At 39.5% G+C, this 19,826-nt stretch overlaps 1 protein-coding gene across 1 annotated transcript in view; it reads left to right on the forward strand.

The window, feature by feature from the left end:
• The window catches only part of ADAMTS18 (ADAM metallopeptidase with thrombospondin type 1 motif 18), a 79,355-nt gene that overhangs the window by 22,898 nt on the left and 36,631 nt on the right, over positions 1-19,826 (forward strand). Inside the window, exons 4-12 of the mRNA XM_051805972.1 lie at positions 5,293-5,575; positions 9,238-9,437; positions 10,108-10,191; positions 11,210-11,369; positions 12,012-12,117; positions 15,897-16,034; positions 17,309-17,462; positions 18,484-18,579; positions 19,594-19,742. Coding sequence (XP_051661932.1) covers positions 5,293-5,575; positions 9,238-9,437; positions 10,108-10,191; positions 11,210-11,369; positions 12,012-12,117; positions 15,897-16,034; positions 17,309-17,462; positions 18,484-18,579; positions 19,594-19,742 — 1,370 coding nt within the window. The remainder of the gene's footprint in view (positions 1-5,292; positions 5,576-9,237; positions 9,438-10,107; positions 10,192-11,209; positions 11,370-12,011; positions 12,118-15,896; positions 16,035-17,308; positions 17,463-18,483; positions 18,580-19,593; positions 19,743-19,826) is intronic.

Consider the following 19,826-nt stretch of genomic DNA (forward strand, 5'->3'; position numbering starts at 1 on the left):
TGAGCTAAGGCAGTCACTCCTCCTTTGTGGGCAGAGATGGGTCTTTTGTGTTTCCTCTGTGGTGCCAAAGTGCCAGAGATTTAGCAGAGCATCAGGGCAGGAAATAAAAGTTTGATTAAAATGAACTGTGGACAAGTTCATCTGTAGACAAGATAATTTCATGAGTTTTCCCTGCAAAGTGAATGAGGAAAGACTCCAATATGCTGTAACATGAGATGGTCCCAACAATGTGATGTGAATACTAGATTTCTGGGAATCTTTGACCTCAGATGATCTTAAATAACCAGCAGCCATCGTTCTTAGGTCATCTGTTCTCCTTGTTCCTTGTATTTCAGGGAAGTTCTTAATTTAAATTTTTATTTGATTTGAGTAGAACTAAAAACTGTGCTTTTTGTCTCTGTACATTCTGTAACTCTTGTTAGGATGTGTTTGAGTCAATGGTTTGGTTTGTTTTTTTTTAAGAGCTGGACATTTGGGAAATAACACAGCAGAAGTCTTGGATGGATGTCCACTGAAGTCTGTGGAAAGCTTTATGCCAATTTCAGTTGGCCTTTTGTCAAGTCTTTTAAAACTTTTCATGAATATTTGGAACTATTTTAATGGGTGTGAAATAAGATTTAACTCTTCCTTTTGAGAAATTTGGTGTAGACTTCATTGATTTCTTTGGCCATTGTTTTAGCTGCTCAGTTAAGACAGTGGGTTTTTAGCACCTAATTTTATCTATATGCTCATAGCATTGAATAAGGCATTTTGGATATAAGTAGTATTCCTTAGAAAATACATGCATATTTTTTAGCACTTTGTTTAGCTGAGATACTCTTGTTCTTGTATGAACTGTAATTAACTTTACATCAGTAGTTATGTTTAGCAGAGACATTGCAGTTCAATTATTTATCTGTTTTAATTCTCAGTTTCACTTCATTGTGCTTCTGACCTCATTATTTGCATCTGGTTTCTGAAACTCCTCTAGCTTTAATATGCTTAAAGCTGTTGCCTTTGATTTAATTAGCATGTTATGAAAATGCCTTGTATGCAAACAGAGAACCCACAGCCATGAGGCTCTGCTGATGTAGTGAGGATTTGCCTGATATCTCAGCACTCAGCTTTCTTAAATTATGGGTGAGAAATGGAAGTTCTGAAAGTCCTTCACTCCCTGTCACTGCTCTGGTTTTTATGGAGGGTCTGTTTTTTTGGAGATGCTGAAACCTCCAACTGAATGAGGTTTACAGGCTGGAAAAGCAGCCAAAGGCTTCACTCAGAGTTTAAGAACACAGGGGGAGCAAATGGGAGCAGCCTCTGTGCTGTTCCAGTAAGAGGCCAATGAGACCTGTTAGGAACAGATATGTTAGTGTGTGACTCTCAGAATTGTTCCATGTAGGTTGTGGTTTTGTGTAGCTAAGATCAACTGTTTCAGTGGTTTAAAAAGTTGTCCTTATTTTTGAACTTATAATCCATCTTCAATTAAAAAAAATCTTGCAGCAGATACCATGTCATCATTTCCCTTGTCCAAATTTAATTCTGATATTCTTTTTCCTTTTGAGACACACCAAGAAAACAGAACAAGTGCTGTACCTTGGTGATAACACCTGGATACTGAGGAATTTCACAAAGATATATTGGATCTGAAAATTCCTTCAGCCCAGAGCTAAGCAAATGTTTTATAACAAATAAGGAATGGGAGGAATGTTACCTTTTTATCTCTTCTCAACTTTTCTGCAAACAAACTACAAGTTCCTCTAATTTATTGATGCAAAATTATTTGCTAACCACACAGGTCAATGTATGTCTTTCCATTTTCTTTCCAATGGCATGGGATATCCCTTGCAGAAGGACAGCAAATATGTATTATGAGGGAAAAACAAGGGAACAGCGAATTCCAACTGAGCAATCTCTTGGGTGTTCCTTCCCACCATATTCTCACAATTATTGCTATTATTAGTGATAGCCACAGTGGGAGACAGAAGGAATAGACAGGAGTCCCTGGCCTTTTTCATGCTGTGTTGTCTAGACTTAGAAGAATGTTAGATTTTGTCATCCTGCTTCCTCTCATGGTGTTATAATTGCAGAGATTCTGAAATAAAAATGGGGGTCTGACCTATCTGACCCTGTCCTCATTGTGTCCTAAGCCCATCAAGGTTACTGGAAAGACATCCTTGATTTGAGGAAAATCATATGTATCCTGAAATCTGTGCTGACAATAGGAGACCCAATGCATAATTTTCCATGACGACTTTGACAGTATTTGTTCAACTACTGAAGTATTTGAGCTGGATAAATATATTTCATCCAACTCACAATTATGGAGATGTTTCATGTATTTGTAGAAAAAATTACCAGAACACCCAGGAGTACAGACTAGCCAAAATCTGGACTTCAAGAATCTGGAATTCCTTGGCTGTGTAAAGTTAGAAAAGAGGGCTCTGGGCTGGTCTCCTTCCTCTGTGCTGTGGCATTTCCCAGCTGGCATGTTTTCCAGCCAACACAACCATAGCCATGGGGTCACTTTGCTTTACCTAACACTAAAATTCAAGAACCTGCAAGAAAGTACCTGGCAGTTGTTGCCCCATTGCCCCCTTTGCAGTTCTCCAGAGGTCTGCAGCTCTGTCTGAAGCCGGGTCAGCATTCTCAGCATTACTTGGAATTCCCAAAGTGATTATTTCAATATGAATCCTTGAAACTATCCCGTCCCATACCTGGAAGAAGTGGAAAATAGTCTGTGATTGAATGAGTGTCCAAACTGTTCTGTGGCACTTCTCCTTTCTTCTTGACAACTTCATAAAACTGGATGTTATCAAAAAGAAGGTATCTTTCATTCACACAGCATTTTTCAATTTGGTGGATGAGCCTGATGTAAAACCCATAGGAAAGAAGTCTTAGTGGAGATTTAGGGTCATTTCTGCTGGGAAAAAGTGACTACATTTATAAGGCACTTAGTCATCTACAGCCTCTGTAAAGGTGCAGCAAAACACATGCAGGGCCCAGAATTCAGTTGCTTCTTCCCCCCCACCCTGAATTCTCAATCCGCCCCTATAAAGTTAAGTATAGAAATTATGTTTGAGGCTGAAACTTGGTGTACATCAGGGACAGTTTCTTACAGGAAAATGTAGGACCCCCTTTTTTTTTTTCCATATGGTTTGAATCATTTACTAAATGAATCCTACAGGAATAATTTCAGATGTGGAAACCTTTAAAATGGGGAAATAAAAACCAGATTCACTACATTTCTGTTTTCCAGCTGAAAAAAAGCCCCACTTAGCAGCACCCAATTATCAGTGCATTCTAGTAGATAAGGATAGCCTCTCAGAACCACTTGTAAATTGTGTGATGACACACATCATAAGGATTAAAATATAAGTCTTCTTCCCTCCAGGAAAGTACTTTGTGATGACCAAATGTGATCTGACATTTGAAATATGCCAATTTATTGCAGTGGGCAGGCAAGTTAAATTCCTGTCAATTATTTGAATCCTGTCTGTTATTGACGGAGGCAATTTTAACCTTCATTTCGAATGTTAAGTAGATACAGGCTGAGATACGTAATTACGAATTCATGTTGAAGAAAGGAGAGGGGACAAATCATTGATCAGAATATCTGTTCAGTTTGTTTTCTTATTATTACTCAGAGGGCAATTAGACACTCTCAGTTCATAATGTGAGATCTCTTCTGTTGTAAAAATTAAGATCACAGTATGATTTTATGAGCATCATTATTAGGCCCATGTGAGAGGTGCTTATATTGGGGAGTACTGCAAAGTTGCTTTTGATTTGGAACAACAGAAGTGAATTTCCATGAAAAGAGCACAGTAGATGACTGTAGACTGTTGAGGACCTGTAGATCTCTGATAAATCTCTCCTGCTGGAATTGGCTTAAAATCATTGTCAGCATTAGCTTAGTAAACAGTTAAAGCTGTGAAGATTTCGTGTGTAACTTTCTATTTTCTGTTAAGTTTTCCTCATGGGAAACAGTTCTTAAAGTGTAGAAAATTCCACAGATCCTTAAAAAATACCGTGCTTACGTTAGACACTGGAACTGCTTTCCTTCTGATACCCATGGCATTCTGGCCCTAGGAAGTTAGGCTAAAGAAGAGCATCCCTTTCAGAAGGGAACAGGTCATATACGTCTCTTACCTGCATTTCCAAAGAAGACTTTTTGGGGAAGGAGGTGGAATCATGGTCTGGGAGGACTCGAGATGTCAGGCAAGATGGTTTGCAATTGACATTTGTTTGTCTGCACATATTTTTCTGAAGCATAAGAGATATGTAGTCCTCGTGGGATGTCAATTTTGGCAGGAGGGTGTTGGCACATGGTAGAGCCTCACTGATCCAAACCAAAAATCTGTGTCTAGTATTACGTATATAATGTAGTAGAATTACCTGATGAAACTTCTCCTTGGTTTTTGACTTGGTAAAAAGGAGTGTTTATTACAACATGTTTTACAAAACCAAGAAATGAAATAAAATCATAACTGATTAATGAGCTGCATGGAAATACTTCCTCAGTGCCACCCACATTTCCCTGGCCCTGATCCTGGAAACACTTCATCACGTGCAGTTTTATGCACAGATACTATGTGAAAACTAGAGTGTAGTTTTCCCATACTTACTTCTGTCTTTCAGGGATCCAAGAAGGAAAACAATTAGATACTTGCTTTCACTGATTATCTTTCTCTTATAGGAGGGTATAAATTTTAAACTGTGTTTATTATGATTAAATTGCAGAGAGTTGATTACTAAATGATGGTGCAAAAGTGTTCAGATGCTTCAACTTTGTGCTACTGTCTTGTAATGTACATCTCTACTTATAGCAACCTGAAGTCTGGGATTCCAGTTTGGTAATACCTTGTTCTGAAAACCCCCTGAATCTTAACTGAAATATTTTGGTTTACTAATCTATGCTTTTATGAGAAGTTACATTTTCCAAAAGCATTTCCTTTTTTATGTGAGACTATATCCTGTACACAAACAGACATACAAATAAACCTGTACTGTGAAGAATGGGTTAATATTGCATATGAAATTATCCATGGTGCTGTGTGAAGGTGCTGTGCTGCCAGTCCCACAACATTCCTGTTCTGTGTGTTACCACATGTGAGGCCTGGTCATCTCCAAAGTGCAACGATGCATACTTTAATTGGGAAGACTGTCCAGCTCATCACTTGAGTAAATCTAATTTAGAGGTGCACATTGCAACCCGTCTGGGCTTTGCAGGGAGATCACTGCAGGAGTTAGCATTTTCCAGCTGTGAGCCTTGACAGTCTTGTCTCTAACTTGTGGTGGTGTTGCTTTTTTTAGTCAGGTTTGATAAGGACACGGAAGATCGAGTTCCTTATATCCCCATTACCTCAGCAGCTGGCACAGGAGCACAACTACACGTCCCCCGCTGGACACCATCCTCACGTGCTGTACAAACGAACTGCAGAAGAGAAGGTGCACCGGTACACAGTAGAGTCCCATCCCAAATCCTTCCCTTTTGGCCATGACAGAATGCACACTTCCCACAAGTATCATGCTCGGGCGAATGGTTACCACCATGGAAGGTTTCAAAAGCAGCATTTTTGTGGACGTCGCAAGAAATGTATGTAAGGAAACTTTCTCTCCTCTTTAGATAGTGGCTGTTACAGGCTGTGTGGTGATCCTGAGGTGTGCTTCACATCTCTTCACATCCCTTTGGGATGAGGATATAATAATTTTAAGTTATGTATTTCTAAAGTAAAACACGTATGAGAACTTGAGTTTTCCTTGACATTCACAGAATCATCTGTTTTGTTAAGCCATCAGAATCACTGTTTAGTTTCCTTGTGCTTTACCTAGATTTAAAGATCCCTTGCTTGATTTTTTTTTTTTACATTGATATAGTTCTCAGTAAGCAATTCTGCATAGTGATGGAGGCCAAGTCCCTGAACTGCTCTCTGTTAGTTTGGGGATCAAAAATTAATTAGGCTCGCAAATGAAGAGAAAGTCTTCAAAGTCGTTAATTTCTGAGAGGATAGAGAGTAAGTCTTTCAGAACTCGCCATTTGATAATGAAATTTTCAGCAACTAAGATCTTCAAAAAGAACCTCCCATGTAAATTGTTTAATAAGATTTTGGAACCACGTCTTAAAAAATACATTGAAAGATATTATCCTGCCAAGATCTATTCTGAGTCTTTCCTTAGGCCCTCATATTGCAGAACATTTTAGAGCCCCCTTGGTCCCTATATCTGTACTTTCAGCATTCAGTTGGTGCTTTTTGAAAGCTGATCAGCTTTGGAGCTGCGATTTTTAATGAGGGTCTCCTGGACTGCAAACAGTGTCTCAGTCCAGTTATATTCTTCCAACTTCCTGCTCAAGTTCTGAGAAAATGAGCAACTTCCTTTTCCAAAGGTGTGTAAGGAAGAAAGAGAAAATAAACAGAAGGGAAGGAATGAGCAAGGAGTTAGTGGAAAAGGTGTCTGGCTGAGACTGAGCCCTATCTGAGCCCTGAAAACAAATGGCTTGTTAAAAACTCCAAAATCCTTCCCCCCAGGTTTGAAAGCCAAACCTCAAATGCCAGATGCACAAGCCTGTGAGTCAACCTGTAAACATTTGCATTCTAATGTAGTCCAAAACTGCCTCATTCCATCCTCCCTTCCCCTCCTGTCTGGTTTTCCTGCTGCAGAGCAGGGGGTGATGGTGCTAAATTAGCTCCTCTGCTCTACACTGGTTAGTTTTATTTGCATTGTCCTCCATGGTCTTGTGTCTTACTTACTGTTCCTTCCATGACTGCTTGTCCAAATTCAGGATTATTCATGTCCTCTTGAGCTTTTACACGGTGCTTATTCCTATAATAAATGAGAGCATTTGGAACACTGTATTTTCATAACCTCCTGGGTTAGGGGTCTGAGAAGATATTATTGTTACTCCTGTCTTATAAATGGGACTCACAGGCACTGGAGAGGTCAAAAATAATCATTGCTTCTGGGTACCAAATCAAGAAACTGGGTTTTTCTTTAAAATATTTATCATATACATGCTTTTGTAATTCATTTAATTTTATATATATATGTATATTCATTAATTTCAGTTACAGTTATGAGTTCTTAGCTGCATATTCAAACTGGGTTTATGTTAAATGCAGAACATGCAATCAGCATCCAACTGTGATTAGTGTTAAGTGATTTACCCATCTTAGGAACTCTGTGTCAGACACACTGTAAGGATTTGATTAAGCAAGATGGCATTTAATTACCCACAAAACTCTTTTCACATCTTGTGGTCTTTAACTTCATGCAGTACATACCTATAACCTTCTGAGAGAAAGGAAGGAGTTATAAACAAAAGAACGTACTTCCAGATCCAGCCTTGATTAATCTATAGAACAAATCATTGAATGAATGCAGTGCTACAAATAAAATCACATGTCATTGTTTTATTTAGTAGGATGCAGAAGAAATCACTCCACTAAAGGGAACACTCCTTCTATGAGTATTTGTGTTTTTTTTTTTTTCTTTTTTCTTCCCCCCTCCTTTTTTTTTTTTAGGTGGTTTTAAGTTTTTACATTGTTTTCCTGGTCTTCTTCTGAGATCTGGAGTCATATCAGTTTGAAATTTTCAGCAAAATCCAGTCTAGTCACCTGGAATAGAAGATTTCAGCTCAAATGAACAAAGGGATGGAGAATTCAGTCTGACAGAAGGCAGTCCTCTGCTATTAACCCTGCCTAGTCAAGGTTAATTTATCCTAACCTAAGAATGAAATCAAACTTGCCGAACAGTAAGAAGGAAGAGCACGTTGCCACTTTTGGTGTCACAAAAATAGCTTGTCCCACTCACCATCTTTAAAAATTTCATGTGTTGGCAGTTTGTAAACATTAGAAAAGCCAGTCACTCATCTTCCCAACTCTCCTTCACAACATAAATGTTTTCAGATCATGAGAATTAGCTGGACTGTAATTAGTAAATCATGCATGAAGCACTGCCACTGCTTATGTCTTATTAGTAGCAGTGCAGTTAATTCAAGAGCAAAACTTCACTGGTCATGGATATTTGTGTCCAAAGCCTTGAAGTTGTATTGCCTTCCAAACAGTATTTGGACACTGATGTGCCTTGAACTGAGCTCTTCTCTCTTGGGTCAGGATTCTCATTATGTCTTGATGTGCTGCCAGAAAAGAAATGTTCTTTGAGCTTGTATAGGACAATTGTTTATAATGTGATACATTTGAAAATCTTACTAGCACAGTCCTTTGCAATGTTAAATGTACTTCAGAGTGACTGAGTTCTTGAAGGCAGACCACTGTTGAGCGTTCTGTGGTATCCTTGATTTCCCAGTTTGGCATGGAAGGAAGTAATCTGTGTTTTAACTCTGTCTTTGGAATAACTTTCTGATGAGGCACAGACAGGATTTTTTTCATTACCTGAGGCTCCCTGACTTGTGTGGTGTTACACCCTGTGTCAAAAAAACCCCCTATTGTTATCCAAAGATTAGGTTGAAGTGGCCTTTGAGCCACTTTCTTGGTGCAAAGGCAGTGTAGGTTTATGCAGCAGAAACTGTGGATAGCAGGAGCACTGCAGGATATGGGACATAGATTTCTTTTCCCACTTTCTGGCTGTCTGAGTGAATGGAGTAGAGACCATTCTCTAACTGTGCCATTGGCCATGCAATACCAGCCAGAGGGAAAAAGTGCACCCTGGCAATGGGATATGCATTGCCTGTTGTCAAGCCCTCCTTGCTGCTGCCTGACATTTCCCTGTATTAAATAAATATATTCCCAGCAGGAATAATCTCAGTGGCAGACTCGCATAGAAGGCTGATGTCAGTCACAGTAACAGGCTGGCAGGAATCTTACTTGTGGTGTGTATCTGCTTTCTGTACTGACCGTGGACATCTGTTCTGGAAAGGACTTTTTTGCCAACTGCTGTGTAAGTAGCACATGCCAAACACCTCAGGAAGTTATCAAAAGGACAGAAAAAATGTAGATACTCTGTTAAAAATTCTGTTGTGTTTTTTTGCACAGATGCTACCATTTTATTAGATTAATTCCTTATTTCAAACTGCTTATTGCATACGAATGTGGTTCTCCCATTTCCTTCTCCCCCTGTAGCCATCCTTCCCTCAGGAATGAATCGGGCCTTTTTTAATAAACATGGAAGAACTTAGCCAGAAGTATTAAATCACATGCTGTAAAAATAATCTAAGGCTCTAAACCTGTGATACTTCATTTTCTGATGAAACAGTTCATGGGTGATCTGAACCCTTTCCAAAACAGTTTTATTTCCTTTTAGATGCACCCAAGCCACCCACAGCAGAGATGTACATTCGCTCGGACGAGTACGGGACTTCTGCGAGGTTCAAGAGATCATCTGCTAAAATTCAGAAAAATGGAAGTCTAAACGTTGAAACCCTTGTTGTGGCGGATAAGAAAATGTTGGAGAAACATGGCAAGGAAAATGTAACAACGTACATCTTAACAGTCATGAACATGGTAAGATGTGGTGTAACTGAAGTGTGTTTTCTCTGTGGAATAATGTTATGTCAGAGCAGGTCCTTTTGTGAGTAGTGACACCAAAAAGAGCAGCCTTATCTAATGTATTACTAATGTAAAAAAACCTTTATAAATAGATCTTTAGATTATCACAGCTCTAGCAACAGTACTACAGAGTAAAAAAACTGGAACATATTTAAAATTTTAAAGTAGTTCCTGTGTAGTACAAAAAAGGCAGATACTCTGAAACTGTCTGTTTTATCTGATGTGTCTCCTTGAAACAAGCATTTATTCGAGAGAGCACAAATTTGTGTTCATAAAATTAATATAATATAACTAGAAATATATTTTCCTGTGTGGCTTTGCTCTTTACTTTTGTACTACAAAACTTGAGCTTGAACTTTGACCTTGATTACATTTGATCCAGGAGACTAAGGACAGAACAAAGCCCATTGAAGTCAATAGATGGTTTTCAAGTTTTTCAATAAGTGTAGTGGTTTGGGGCATAATTCTTCTGGCTTAAGCTCTTTTGGATTAGTCCTACAAGGTATATAACTCCATTAATTTGTATTGAAAATTCAAGTCCAAAGCAATAACTCAGTACATATGTTTAATCTATTAAAAAGTATTACACATGTAGGTGATATTTCCTCTTCAATAATTGTTGCAGGTCTCTAGTCTGTTTAAAGATGGAACAATTGGAAGTGATATAAACATTATTGTTGTAAGCCTGCTTCTTTTGGAACAAGAACCAGTAAGTTGTGTTGGAATTTTCGTCTCAGCTACTTTGTTTGCTCCTGTTCACTGGGAGCACTGGGTGCTCCCATGTTATGTACAAGGTTCTTAAGATATAAAACATGAGAATGGATTAATATCACAAAAACCTTCAAAATGACACTTTCTGCATTTCACTGCTTCTTGGGTTTTGATACTAAATTCCTTCATTTCATGTAAATGTTCTTTAGAAACGTTGAAATGCTTCCAGTAAGACAAAACTTAACAATTTCCAGAGTTTTCTTGAAGAGAAATGTCTGGACTGAGAAATCTACTTAATAAGTGATTAAATAAATAGAAAGATTTTGAACTGGGCTTTCCAGGGTGTTATGATCAGAAGTGGCTGGAATAAGAAATCTACTTAATAAGTGATTAAATAAATAGAAAGATTTTGAACTGGGCTTTCCAGGGTGTTATGATCAGAAGTGGCTGGAATAAGAAATCTACTTAATAAGTAATGAAATAAGTAGAAAGATTCTGAACTGGGCTTTCCAGGAAGTGATGATCAGAAATGGTAAGGATCCAAAATTCCCAAACTGAAAATAGCATGAAACAAAAGGTGGGAGTGGAGCCAATTCTTGTGTCAAGAGCGCTGAGACAAAAGAAGACAAAATCTCTTCTGCTGAAAAGAAATTTGTGATGGGTTGATCTACTTGGATTATACTTTTCCTCCCCAGAAATCACCAAACATTTTAATCACGAGATTTGAATATGGCTTAGTGTTCAGCTTTCTCAGGAATCAAATATATTTGTGCACTGTAGTTTCAACCACCAACTTTGGAAATATCTGTGTGTCTTGGGAGAGGTGCAGTTTTATTTTACAACTGTAAGACATTCACTCATCAACTGACTCAGTCATCACATGGGAACACATAAGTTTATGTAGAACAAATACAAAAAAATAATTCCCTTTTCCCTAACCAAATTCTATTCTTTCAACCCCCTTTCTTGAGTACTGATGGAAGCACCTTGTTTCTGTGTCTGTGCCACCCCTGCAGGGTGGGTTATTGATCAACCACCACGCAGACCAGTCCCTGAACAGCTTTTGCCAGTGGCAATCTGCCCTGGTCGGGAAGAACGGGAAGCGCCACGACCACGCCATCCTGCTCACGGGATTTGATATCTGCTCCTGGAAAAATGAGCCCTGTGATACCCTAGGTATGATAGCAAGCACGTGCTGAAAACTTGGGGGTGTCCACAGCAGAAACTGAAATGGTTTAAAATTTAAAAAGTTGATTTTTGCACATGCTGTCAGCCTCCTTGAAGAGGGAAGAGCAGTATTATTTTTGCATATTTGTCTTTGAGGTACCTAGAAAAAAAAAGGGTATTGCTGGTATCATTGCCCCAGAAATGGCAAAATAAGCTTTCTGAAGACACTCTCTTGGATTGTCACCCCTTCAAGGAATATTTTTGATTTTGAGATTATTTCTGAGCCACTCTTCCCCCCCCCCCGCCTTTTTGTGACTACTTGCCCTTTTTGAATGGGATTCCTCCCTAATTTGGGAGCAGTAAAGGCATGGGAGGTGGGATGAGAATCATCTTTACAAGTAAAGTGTAGTTTGAGAGGTGAGGTTAGACTTAAACTTCTTATTTATTTTTTATATTGTGTTATATTATAATTTAAATTTTATACTTTATTGTCCAATAAAAGTCTGCTGTAATTCCTCCATGATAAACCTGATAAAGTAAATAAGTGTCTTCATGCACCGAAATAAACTGGCTTATTAGGACCAGTGCAGATGATCTGTGTGTTTGGAATTCTGTAGAGGAACAAGCTATTTAACTGCTTCCTTCTTTCAGGATTTGCACCCATCAGTGGCATGTGCAGCAAATACCGTAGTTGCACCATTAATGAAGATACAGGCCTGGGACTGGCTTTTACTATTGCTCACGAGTCTGGACACAAGTAAGTTTCTTCTTCTATAAACAAATGTGTAAGTGAATGGAAACGTCACAGTTAATATAAATCATTTAAATAGAGATCATTTGGATTGGCTGATTCTACATATAGATCATTTGAAAGCTGGAGAGTGGTGAGGAATGGAGTTACATCCAGCTGGTGACTGGTCACCAGTGCTGTTCCCCAGGGATCAGAACTGGGGCCAGTCCTGTTGAGTACTTTTATCAATGATGTGAACAAGGGGATCAAGTCTCCCCTCAGAAAGTTTGGAGGTGACACCAAGCTGGGTGGGAGTGTTGATCTGCTGGAGAGCAGGAAGGCTCTGCAGAGGGATCTGCACAGGCTGGATCCATGGGCTGAGGACAGCAGGGTGGGGCTCAACAAGGCCAAGTGCTGGGTCCTGCCTTTGGGTCACCACAACCCCCTGCAGCTCCAGGCTGGGGCAGAGGGGCTGGAAAGTGCTGGTTGTGCTGGGAGTGCTGGTTGACAGTGACTGAACATGAGCTGGATGTGCCCAGGTGGGCAAGAAAGCCAAGGGCACCTGGTCTCTATCAGGAATAGTGTGGCAGCAGGACGAGGGCAGTGGTCGTCCCTGTTTCCTGGGCACTGCTGAGACACCTCCAATCCTGGGGTCAGTTTTTGGCTCCTCACAACGAGAAGGACATGAACATACTTGAGTGTGTCCAGGGAGGGGACAGAGCTGGGAAGGGTCTGGAGCAGCAGGAGCAGCTGAGGGAGCTGAGGGGGCTCAGCCTGGAGAAAAGGAGGCTCAGGGGGGACCTTCTGGCTCTGCAACCCCCTGACAGGAGGGGGGAGCTGGGGGGGGAGTCGGGCTCTGCTGCCAGGGAACAAGGGACAGGAGGAGAGGGAACGGCCTCCAGCTGTGCCAGGAGATCTTTAGATTGGATATTTGGGAAAATTCCTTCACCAAAAGGGTTGTCAGGCATTGGCACAGGCTACCCAGGGATGTGGTGGGATCATCATCCCTGGAGGGATTTACAAGGTGCTTAGATGTGGCACTTGGGGACATGTCTTAATGGTGGCCTTGGCAGTGCTGGGGAAGTGGTTGGACTTGATGATCTTAAAGGTCTTTCCCAACCTAAGATTCTATGATTCTATGACTCTGATTTATGGAGAAATATATAATGGTTAGGCACTGGGTTTCCATTTTATTTCTATTGTAGTAAGACTGTAATTTTCTTAAGAACCTGCTGTCTCTCATGCAAAATCAGTAATAATCTTCTGTGGAGCTTCAGCTATTTTTTCAAATTGTTGAACTAAATCTGAAGAAGGTGATTAGGTTTTGCTCTGCTGGTTTTTTCCAAAAAATTTTGAATTTCTTTTTCACAACTTTGTGCGTGGTTTTGGTTTTCAGTTTTAGTGTAGTTCAGTCTGGAGTCTGTCTCCCCAGTGGCAGTAGAGGAGCATAGTTTTCTCTGGGTGGTACAAACCCAAAATCAAGGCTCAGATAAAGCATAGGAACTTTATTTTGAGCAGCAACATTAATGCACAGAATATCTTTGAAAAGCAGTGGTACTGCATTCTGCTGATTGGTCAAGGCATGGAGCCTTCTGATTCTGCATGACTGAATCAGGACTATTTAGTTTTCATTGTACAAATATGCTCTGCAGCACATACTAGACCTAATGTCTACACGAGTGACCCTTTCACAGGTTTCTGTACATCTGAAGGGAAATAAGGAATTAAAGAATAATCCAGCTACCAGTGAAGCCTGTGGGACTTGTACCAAAGCATTCAAAGGGACCAAATATGTAAAATATGTATTGTTTGATCCTCCTGTCACACTAATGCAATTTCAAGACCTCAGTACATTTTTATTGATCAATATTAGGAGAGAATCAGGCCCGTAGCTTATTTTTCAAGAATTATCCCATTTAATCCCTTAATAGTCTCCTCCTTTTTTATTTTCTTATTTGTTTTGAGAGATTATACATGGAAATTTTAAAATTTTTTATTTTTTCCTTTTTTTTTTTTTCCTTTTTCACTGCTGCCTTTGATTCACATATTATTCAACCTTTCTTTGGTATACTTCCATATTCCTGTCTAATAAAATGCATTGAATCTCCTGGGAAAAGCCTGTGCCAGATAGAAAATGTCTTTATGACCATTTGCTTGTGTTTATGTTCCTGAGACTACCTAGTATGTGATGTAAGGCAACAGAATTTGGTTTCTGTGATACAGAGATTCCTGGAAGAAAAAAAAGAAACAAACCTGTGACAGCCTTGGAGGTCCACTGTGAATATATTAACCAAAGGGTTTCATAGGAGGAGAATGTTGTATAATGTACAGAACACACTCTGTGGTCCACTGACAAGCTTCAGTGGTTAGACATTTTAGTGGTTTTTTAGGCATTTTAATTGTTTTCTTTACTTTGTGTTTTTACCTGAAAGGTTAACAGTTCCTCTGGGTGCTCAGAGCCCATTGTGTCAGTGGGGTATAAACTGGGGATTCTCTGACTGCAGTGCATGGGAACAAAGTATTTTATGAAGGATTCTAAAATATAAACTCAATTGGTACTTCTTCTGTCCATTTATAGAAAGAGACATATATTTTAGGAAGTTTGGAGCCTCAGCTGGTGGCAACACGTGCAGTAACACTGATGAGGTTGTAGTGATTTATAGCAGTGGAGGATTGAGTCCAGTAAATTAGATATTCCCTGCACATGCACAGACTACATTCATAAAGTCGCCAATGTACTACAATATTGAAGTAATAGATGATGAAACTTCTCTCCAAAACACTTTGAAATCCACAGATGTCCCATACAGTGAGTAAATACAGAACAGTGAAAGGAAAGAGCCTGAAAATTAGCTTTATTATATACATAAAATCCCCATAATTTGTCATTATAACTTGGGGTTTTTTTATTATTGCTTATTATTCTTTGTATCATTCTAACACCTCTCCTAGTGAGAGCAGGGCCTCATGATGCTCAAACTGAGCAAAGAACCCCATAAGAAGCAGTATTCCCACTGAAGAGTTAAATTCTAGACAAAGTGAATGACAATGTATAACAAAGGTGAGGGGAAAAAAGAGGTTTGCTTGAGATAATATTGCAAGTTAATGGCCAAAATTAGAAAAAAAATAATATTTTTATATTCACACCTTGTATTCTATTCATTCATGCCCATTTTTTCTGCTAGAGGTTGAATGCAGCTCTAGAGCTCTTCCCTCCTGTTAGGAGGGCAGTTTAGGTATATTCCTGTGGCTGTGTAACACTGATATTTCCCTGGATTCTGGTCACCACGCCAGTCATGCTAACAGGCATTATCCCTGGGCAGAGACAGGCTCACACTATGTGTTTTAAGCTGATAGATTCATAGGCAAGTACAAATGTGGCTGAACATAAGCTCCACGACTTCATCCCATCTCATCAAGTTCTCTTTCAGGAATGAGAAATGGGTAAACTGTGCAACTCTGGGCACAGTCTGCAGCTCTGGTACCTCTGGGCACTGTCTTGTCCCTGGTTCCATTGCAGAGCTCCTGTGCAGCACCAGTGTGGGTCTTCCTTGGAACACGACTCTTTCTCATCAGACAATTGTGTGATGACAAAAATTTGGTGTTAATTGGAGCTTGTTTCATACTAGTAGTCATTTGTATGGTGCATTATGTTTTTATCCCTTTGGAATGAAAGGCATGAATCCCACTTTCCCCGTGGAGTTCAAGCATAGTGCTGTTGCCCTGAAAGTGTTCCTTTTGCCCCAAATTTTGTCTTGCTTCTGTTTAATCTAGACTTTTGCTCTCCCACCTGGTTCTCTTTTCAGCTTTGGTATGATTCATGATGGAGAAGGGAATGCTTGTAGAAAAGCTGAGGGAAATATTATGTCTCCCACCCTCACTGGAAACAACGGCGTGTTTTCTTGGTCTGTTTGCAGCAGGCAGTATCTCAACAAATTTCTCAGGTAGGTCACGTGTAAATCTGGGCTGGTGCCAGGGAGTGCAGCTTTAGTGACTGGGCTTGAATTCTTGAACAGCATAAAAGTTACTAAAGTGTGAAATACACCTCTTTTCAGATGTGCTCTGGCCCATGTGGTGTGTGAGCCCACACACCCGGGCTGCTGAAGCACAGAGGTGGTGTTGGCATGTAAGTGCTTTTGTCCTGCCTTGTTTCAAAAGCATAAATTTCACCCTCCAGGAATACCCTGCAGTAATGACTGGAATATCATTCTTTCCCAGGCATTCCTGTCAGCAGCTGAGTTTATTAGAGAATTAGTAGGAAGTGTACACAAAGGAGGGCAGACACAGTGGTACCAAAGTCGTTACAAAATGTAAATTAACATTAGTGGCCTTTCTCACTGGAGTTTCTCTCTTGATCTGACTCCTGACAGGAGTAAAGGACATTCTGCATTTTTCACATCCTGTTTCTGAGAGAAAGAAAAAAGGAAAAAGAGAAAGATGCCAATTATTTCTCCAGCATGTTGACATAACTCAGTGATGCTTTTAAAGGAACTGTTTTTCAGTCAGTGTTTAATTCATCATTACAGTAAACTTTCCCTTATTTTTTTTTGTCATATGTGGGTAGACTACACAATTACTAAAGAATGTGTAGGCAGTGCTGTGACCAAGAGCAACACAGGCATTTTAGAAGTTAATTCCATAGAGTGAGAATCAGGCATCTAACTTGTTCTGTGGGTCTGATTCTTGAATTCCCAGTCAATATCACTGAGTAGCAGCCAGGAAAGGTAACAGAGTTCTGGAGATTTTTTTCCTGCTGCAGTGATGCAACATATTCTGAGTACAGAAGAAAATTGCAAACTAAAAAGTCACAGGTCAGTCAATGCACAGAAAGCGAATTCTGGAGTGGGACAGTGAGTCTGCTGATTATGTGGATCCCTAATTTGGGGAACCCATTTAAGGGAAAGAAGCAGACTAGGTCACCTTGCTCTTGGTTACCCAGGAATAAAGGGAGGAAAAGAATTTGACATCGTTCTTTCTTGTTGTCACAACAGTCCCAAAGCCTGGAAATTCCTGCTTCCTTAAAACTTTGCAGGTCAGGCTACCAACAAGATGTCAAGATCTTTTGGCTCCTGCGAGCAGATATTCTCATTTCAGAGCATACCTCTAAAACTAGTTAAAGGTACTGTATACCATATTATGTATTTGTGCTGGTCTGTAGCAAATTAAAATATTTTGATATAAAGATCATAGTCATGATTAATTTACATTCTCATTATAGTACAGCTCAAGCTGCCTGCCTGATTGATGAACCTAAGCAAACAGGACAGTATAAATACCCTGACAAACTGCCAGGGCAGATCTATGATGCTGATACCCAGTGCAAATGGCAATTTGGAATGAAAGCAAAACTATGCAACCTCAGCTTTGTAAAGGTACCTATCAATATACTTTTGAGAAGTTAAATGACATTGGAGAACTGACGTACCCTGAATAAGTACAAGTCATACAGTGTTCTTCAGGGGCCTGGGCTGTTTCCCTGCCTTATCTTGCTTGGCAATTTGCTTTGAAGGTACTGGCCTCTTTTGAGGAATATCACAGTCCCGGGGGAGTTTCAGAAGGAAATGTGTTCTTTCCAGGAGTCATAAGGAGTGCAGTTGAATGCATGTGAGCCATGGGCCCGTGCCTGCTATGCTTAGGGAAATTAGCAGTTTTGATCAAAGCTTGTGTGGGGTGTGGGGTAAGAAGGACTAAGTTTCTTGTGTTTTACTTTTGTGCCTTTACAGCAAAAAGTCTGGAAGAGTTCTATAGGGTTATTTTAGAGCAACGAAATATTCTTGACTTCATGATGAAGGATTAATTTAGATTAACTCATTATTTTAGCGACTGTTACACTCCTCACTGATCTCTTCAGAGAAGGCGTTTTTTTAAATAATCTGGGATGCTCATTCTGAAAAGAAGTATTGTAATTTCTTTTAGTTCTTTTATTATCCAGGAGTATTTTGATTTATTTTATGCTAACTACATTTATCAGGTGATGGCAGCTGTGTTTCTTCTACAGCTAATAGATAAAGAAGAGAGAGTGAACAGCACTGTGCACAGACTGCCTTTCCAGATATCTTGTGTGGTTTAGAAAATCTCGTGTCTTCACAGTATTATATATAGTCCCTGTAGACCTGATGAACTTTGCCTTGAGCTTTTTAACACTGTTTTTGTTCTGTTATAATCTCACACTCAAATAGTTTTTAAAAATATATAGTGAAATGGTGCATAAACAAGAAGGCAATGTACAGGATATGACTGTGCTATGAACCTTAAACCAGGGCTTTTCTGAATTCAGGAATTTATTTGTATGTCTTTTAAGGTAGCAAAGGCATGTATCATTTTTTAATCTTTCTAAACACCAGGAAATAATGGGAATTTTGAGTACTGTAGTGAGTGTTTCTTCCTTTTCAGGATATATGCAAATCTCTCTGGTGTCACAAAGTGGGGCACAGGTGTGAGACAAAGTTCATGCCTGCAGCAGAAGGAACAGCTTGTGGTATAAGCATGGTGAGTTGTTTTATAAATACAACAGTGTCATTCCAGCGTGGCTTTAGACTGTATTGGGACAAATACAAGCTCCCATCAAAGCCAGTTTTATCCATACACCCTCAGATTTGCTGTTGTGAACATCCAGATTGCTCTGTAAAAGCTTCCCTTGAGATGCATAGTCAGGACAGGTCCTCACAGTGGTACCTGTCTGATGGCAGGTGTGATGCCTCTCCCACGGAGCTGTGGGATAAGGTATCTCTGGCATATCTAAATCAGTTAGAAAATACATCAATTATAACAGAAGTCAGATCAGTGCTTCAAATTCCACTCTGATGTGAGCATTCCTTAAACTGTAATATTTCCTATACAGACTAAGGCCATCATGCCTTTTTATTGTCAACAGTGATCTCCACTAAAAGCACTTATTTGTTTGAGCCAAACTTGCTAATTTACTCTCATTTTATTTGTTTGTATTTCCTCTCATCTTGTTTGTTTGAGTTCGAGTTATTTGTTTGAGTAGAACCTTCTAATTTACTCTCATCTGTAGTTACACAAAATATTTTCTTTTCCTATAATGTTTGTCCCAGTAGAAAACTGTTTTGATTTTCAAGTTACTGACAAATGTTCTATTTTGCTTTTTCTCTTTGTGCAGTCTTTCCTAATTGAATCATAAAAGGGAGAAATTCTAGCAGGCTGTTTGTAAATTACATGGGAAATGTTGAGGCTCTGCAGCACAGGACCATAAAATAACATGGATTTTTCTTGGGAAGAGTGAGCCAAAAAACCACTCTCCAAGAGAACAGTTTTGAAAATTTTGTACCTCAGAGATCTTCAACTCAGAACTTGGAAAAATTTTAGGACATTACTTACCTATACCATTGTATGGAGCAATGTCCTGCTTCAGAGTCCTTGTGGGTGACCTTACGTTTATTTAGGTCAGGCACTGGAGATTTTAAATGTGGATTTTTAGCGTTTTACATTTACTAAGTAGTGCTAACTCTGATGGGGTGTTTTTTGGCATTCCCTTGGCAGTGGTGTCGAAGAGGACAGTGTGTGAAATACGGGGATCATGGCCCCAAGCCTGTGAATGGCCAGTGGTCAGCCTGGGCCGAGTGGTCAGAGTGTACTCGCTCCTGTGGAGGTGGGGTCACGTACCAAGAAAGACACTGCAATAATCCAAAGTAAGACATAGATATGAAAAGGTATTATTTTTATACTAACTATTTATGTTTTTAGAACAATACATTAACAGAATCCGTTTCCTT

This window comes from Manacus candei, unplaced genomic scaffold, assembly GCF_025592945.1.
Source record: "Manacus candei isolate 608988 ecotype Guabito, Panama unplaced genomic scaffold, ASM2559294v1 h1tg000065l, whole genome shotgun sequence".
In the NCBI taxonomy this organism is placed as follows: Eukaryota; Metazoa; Chordata; class Aves; order Passeriformes; family Pipridae; genus Manacus; species Manacus candei.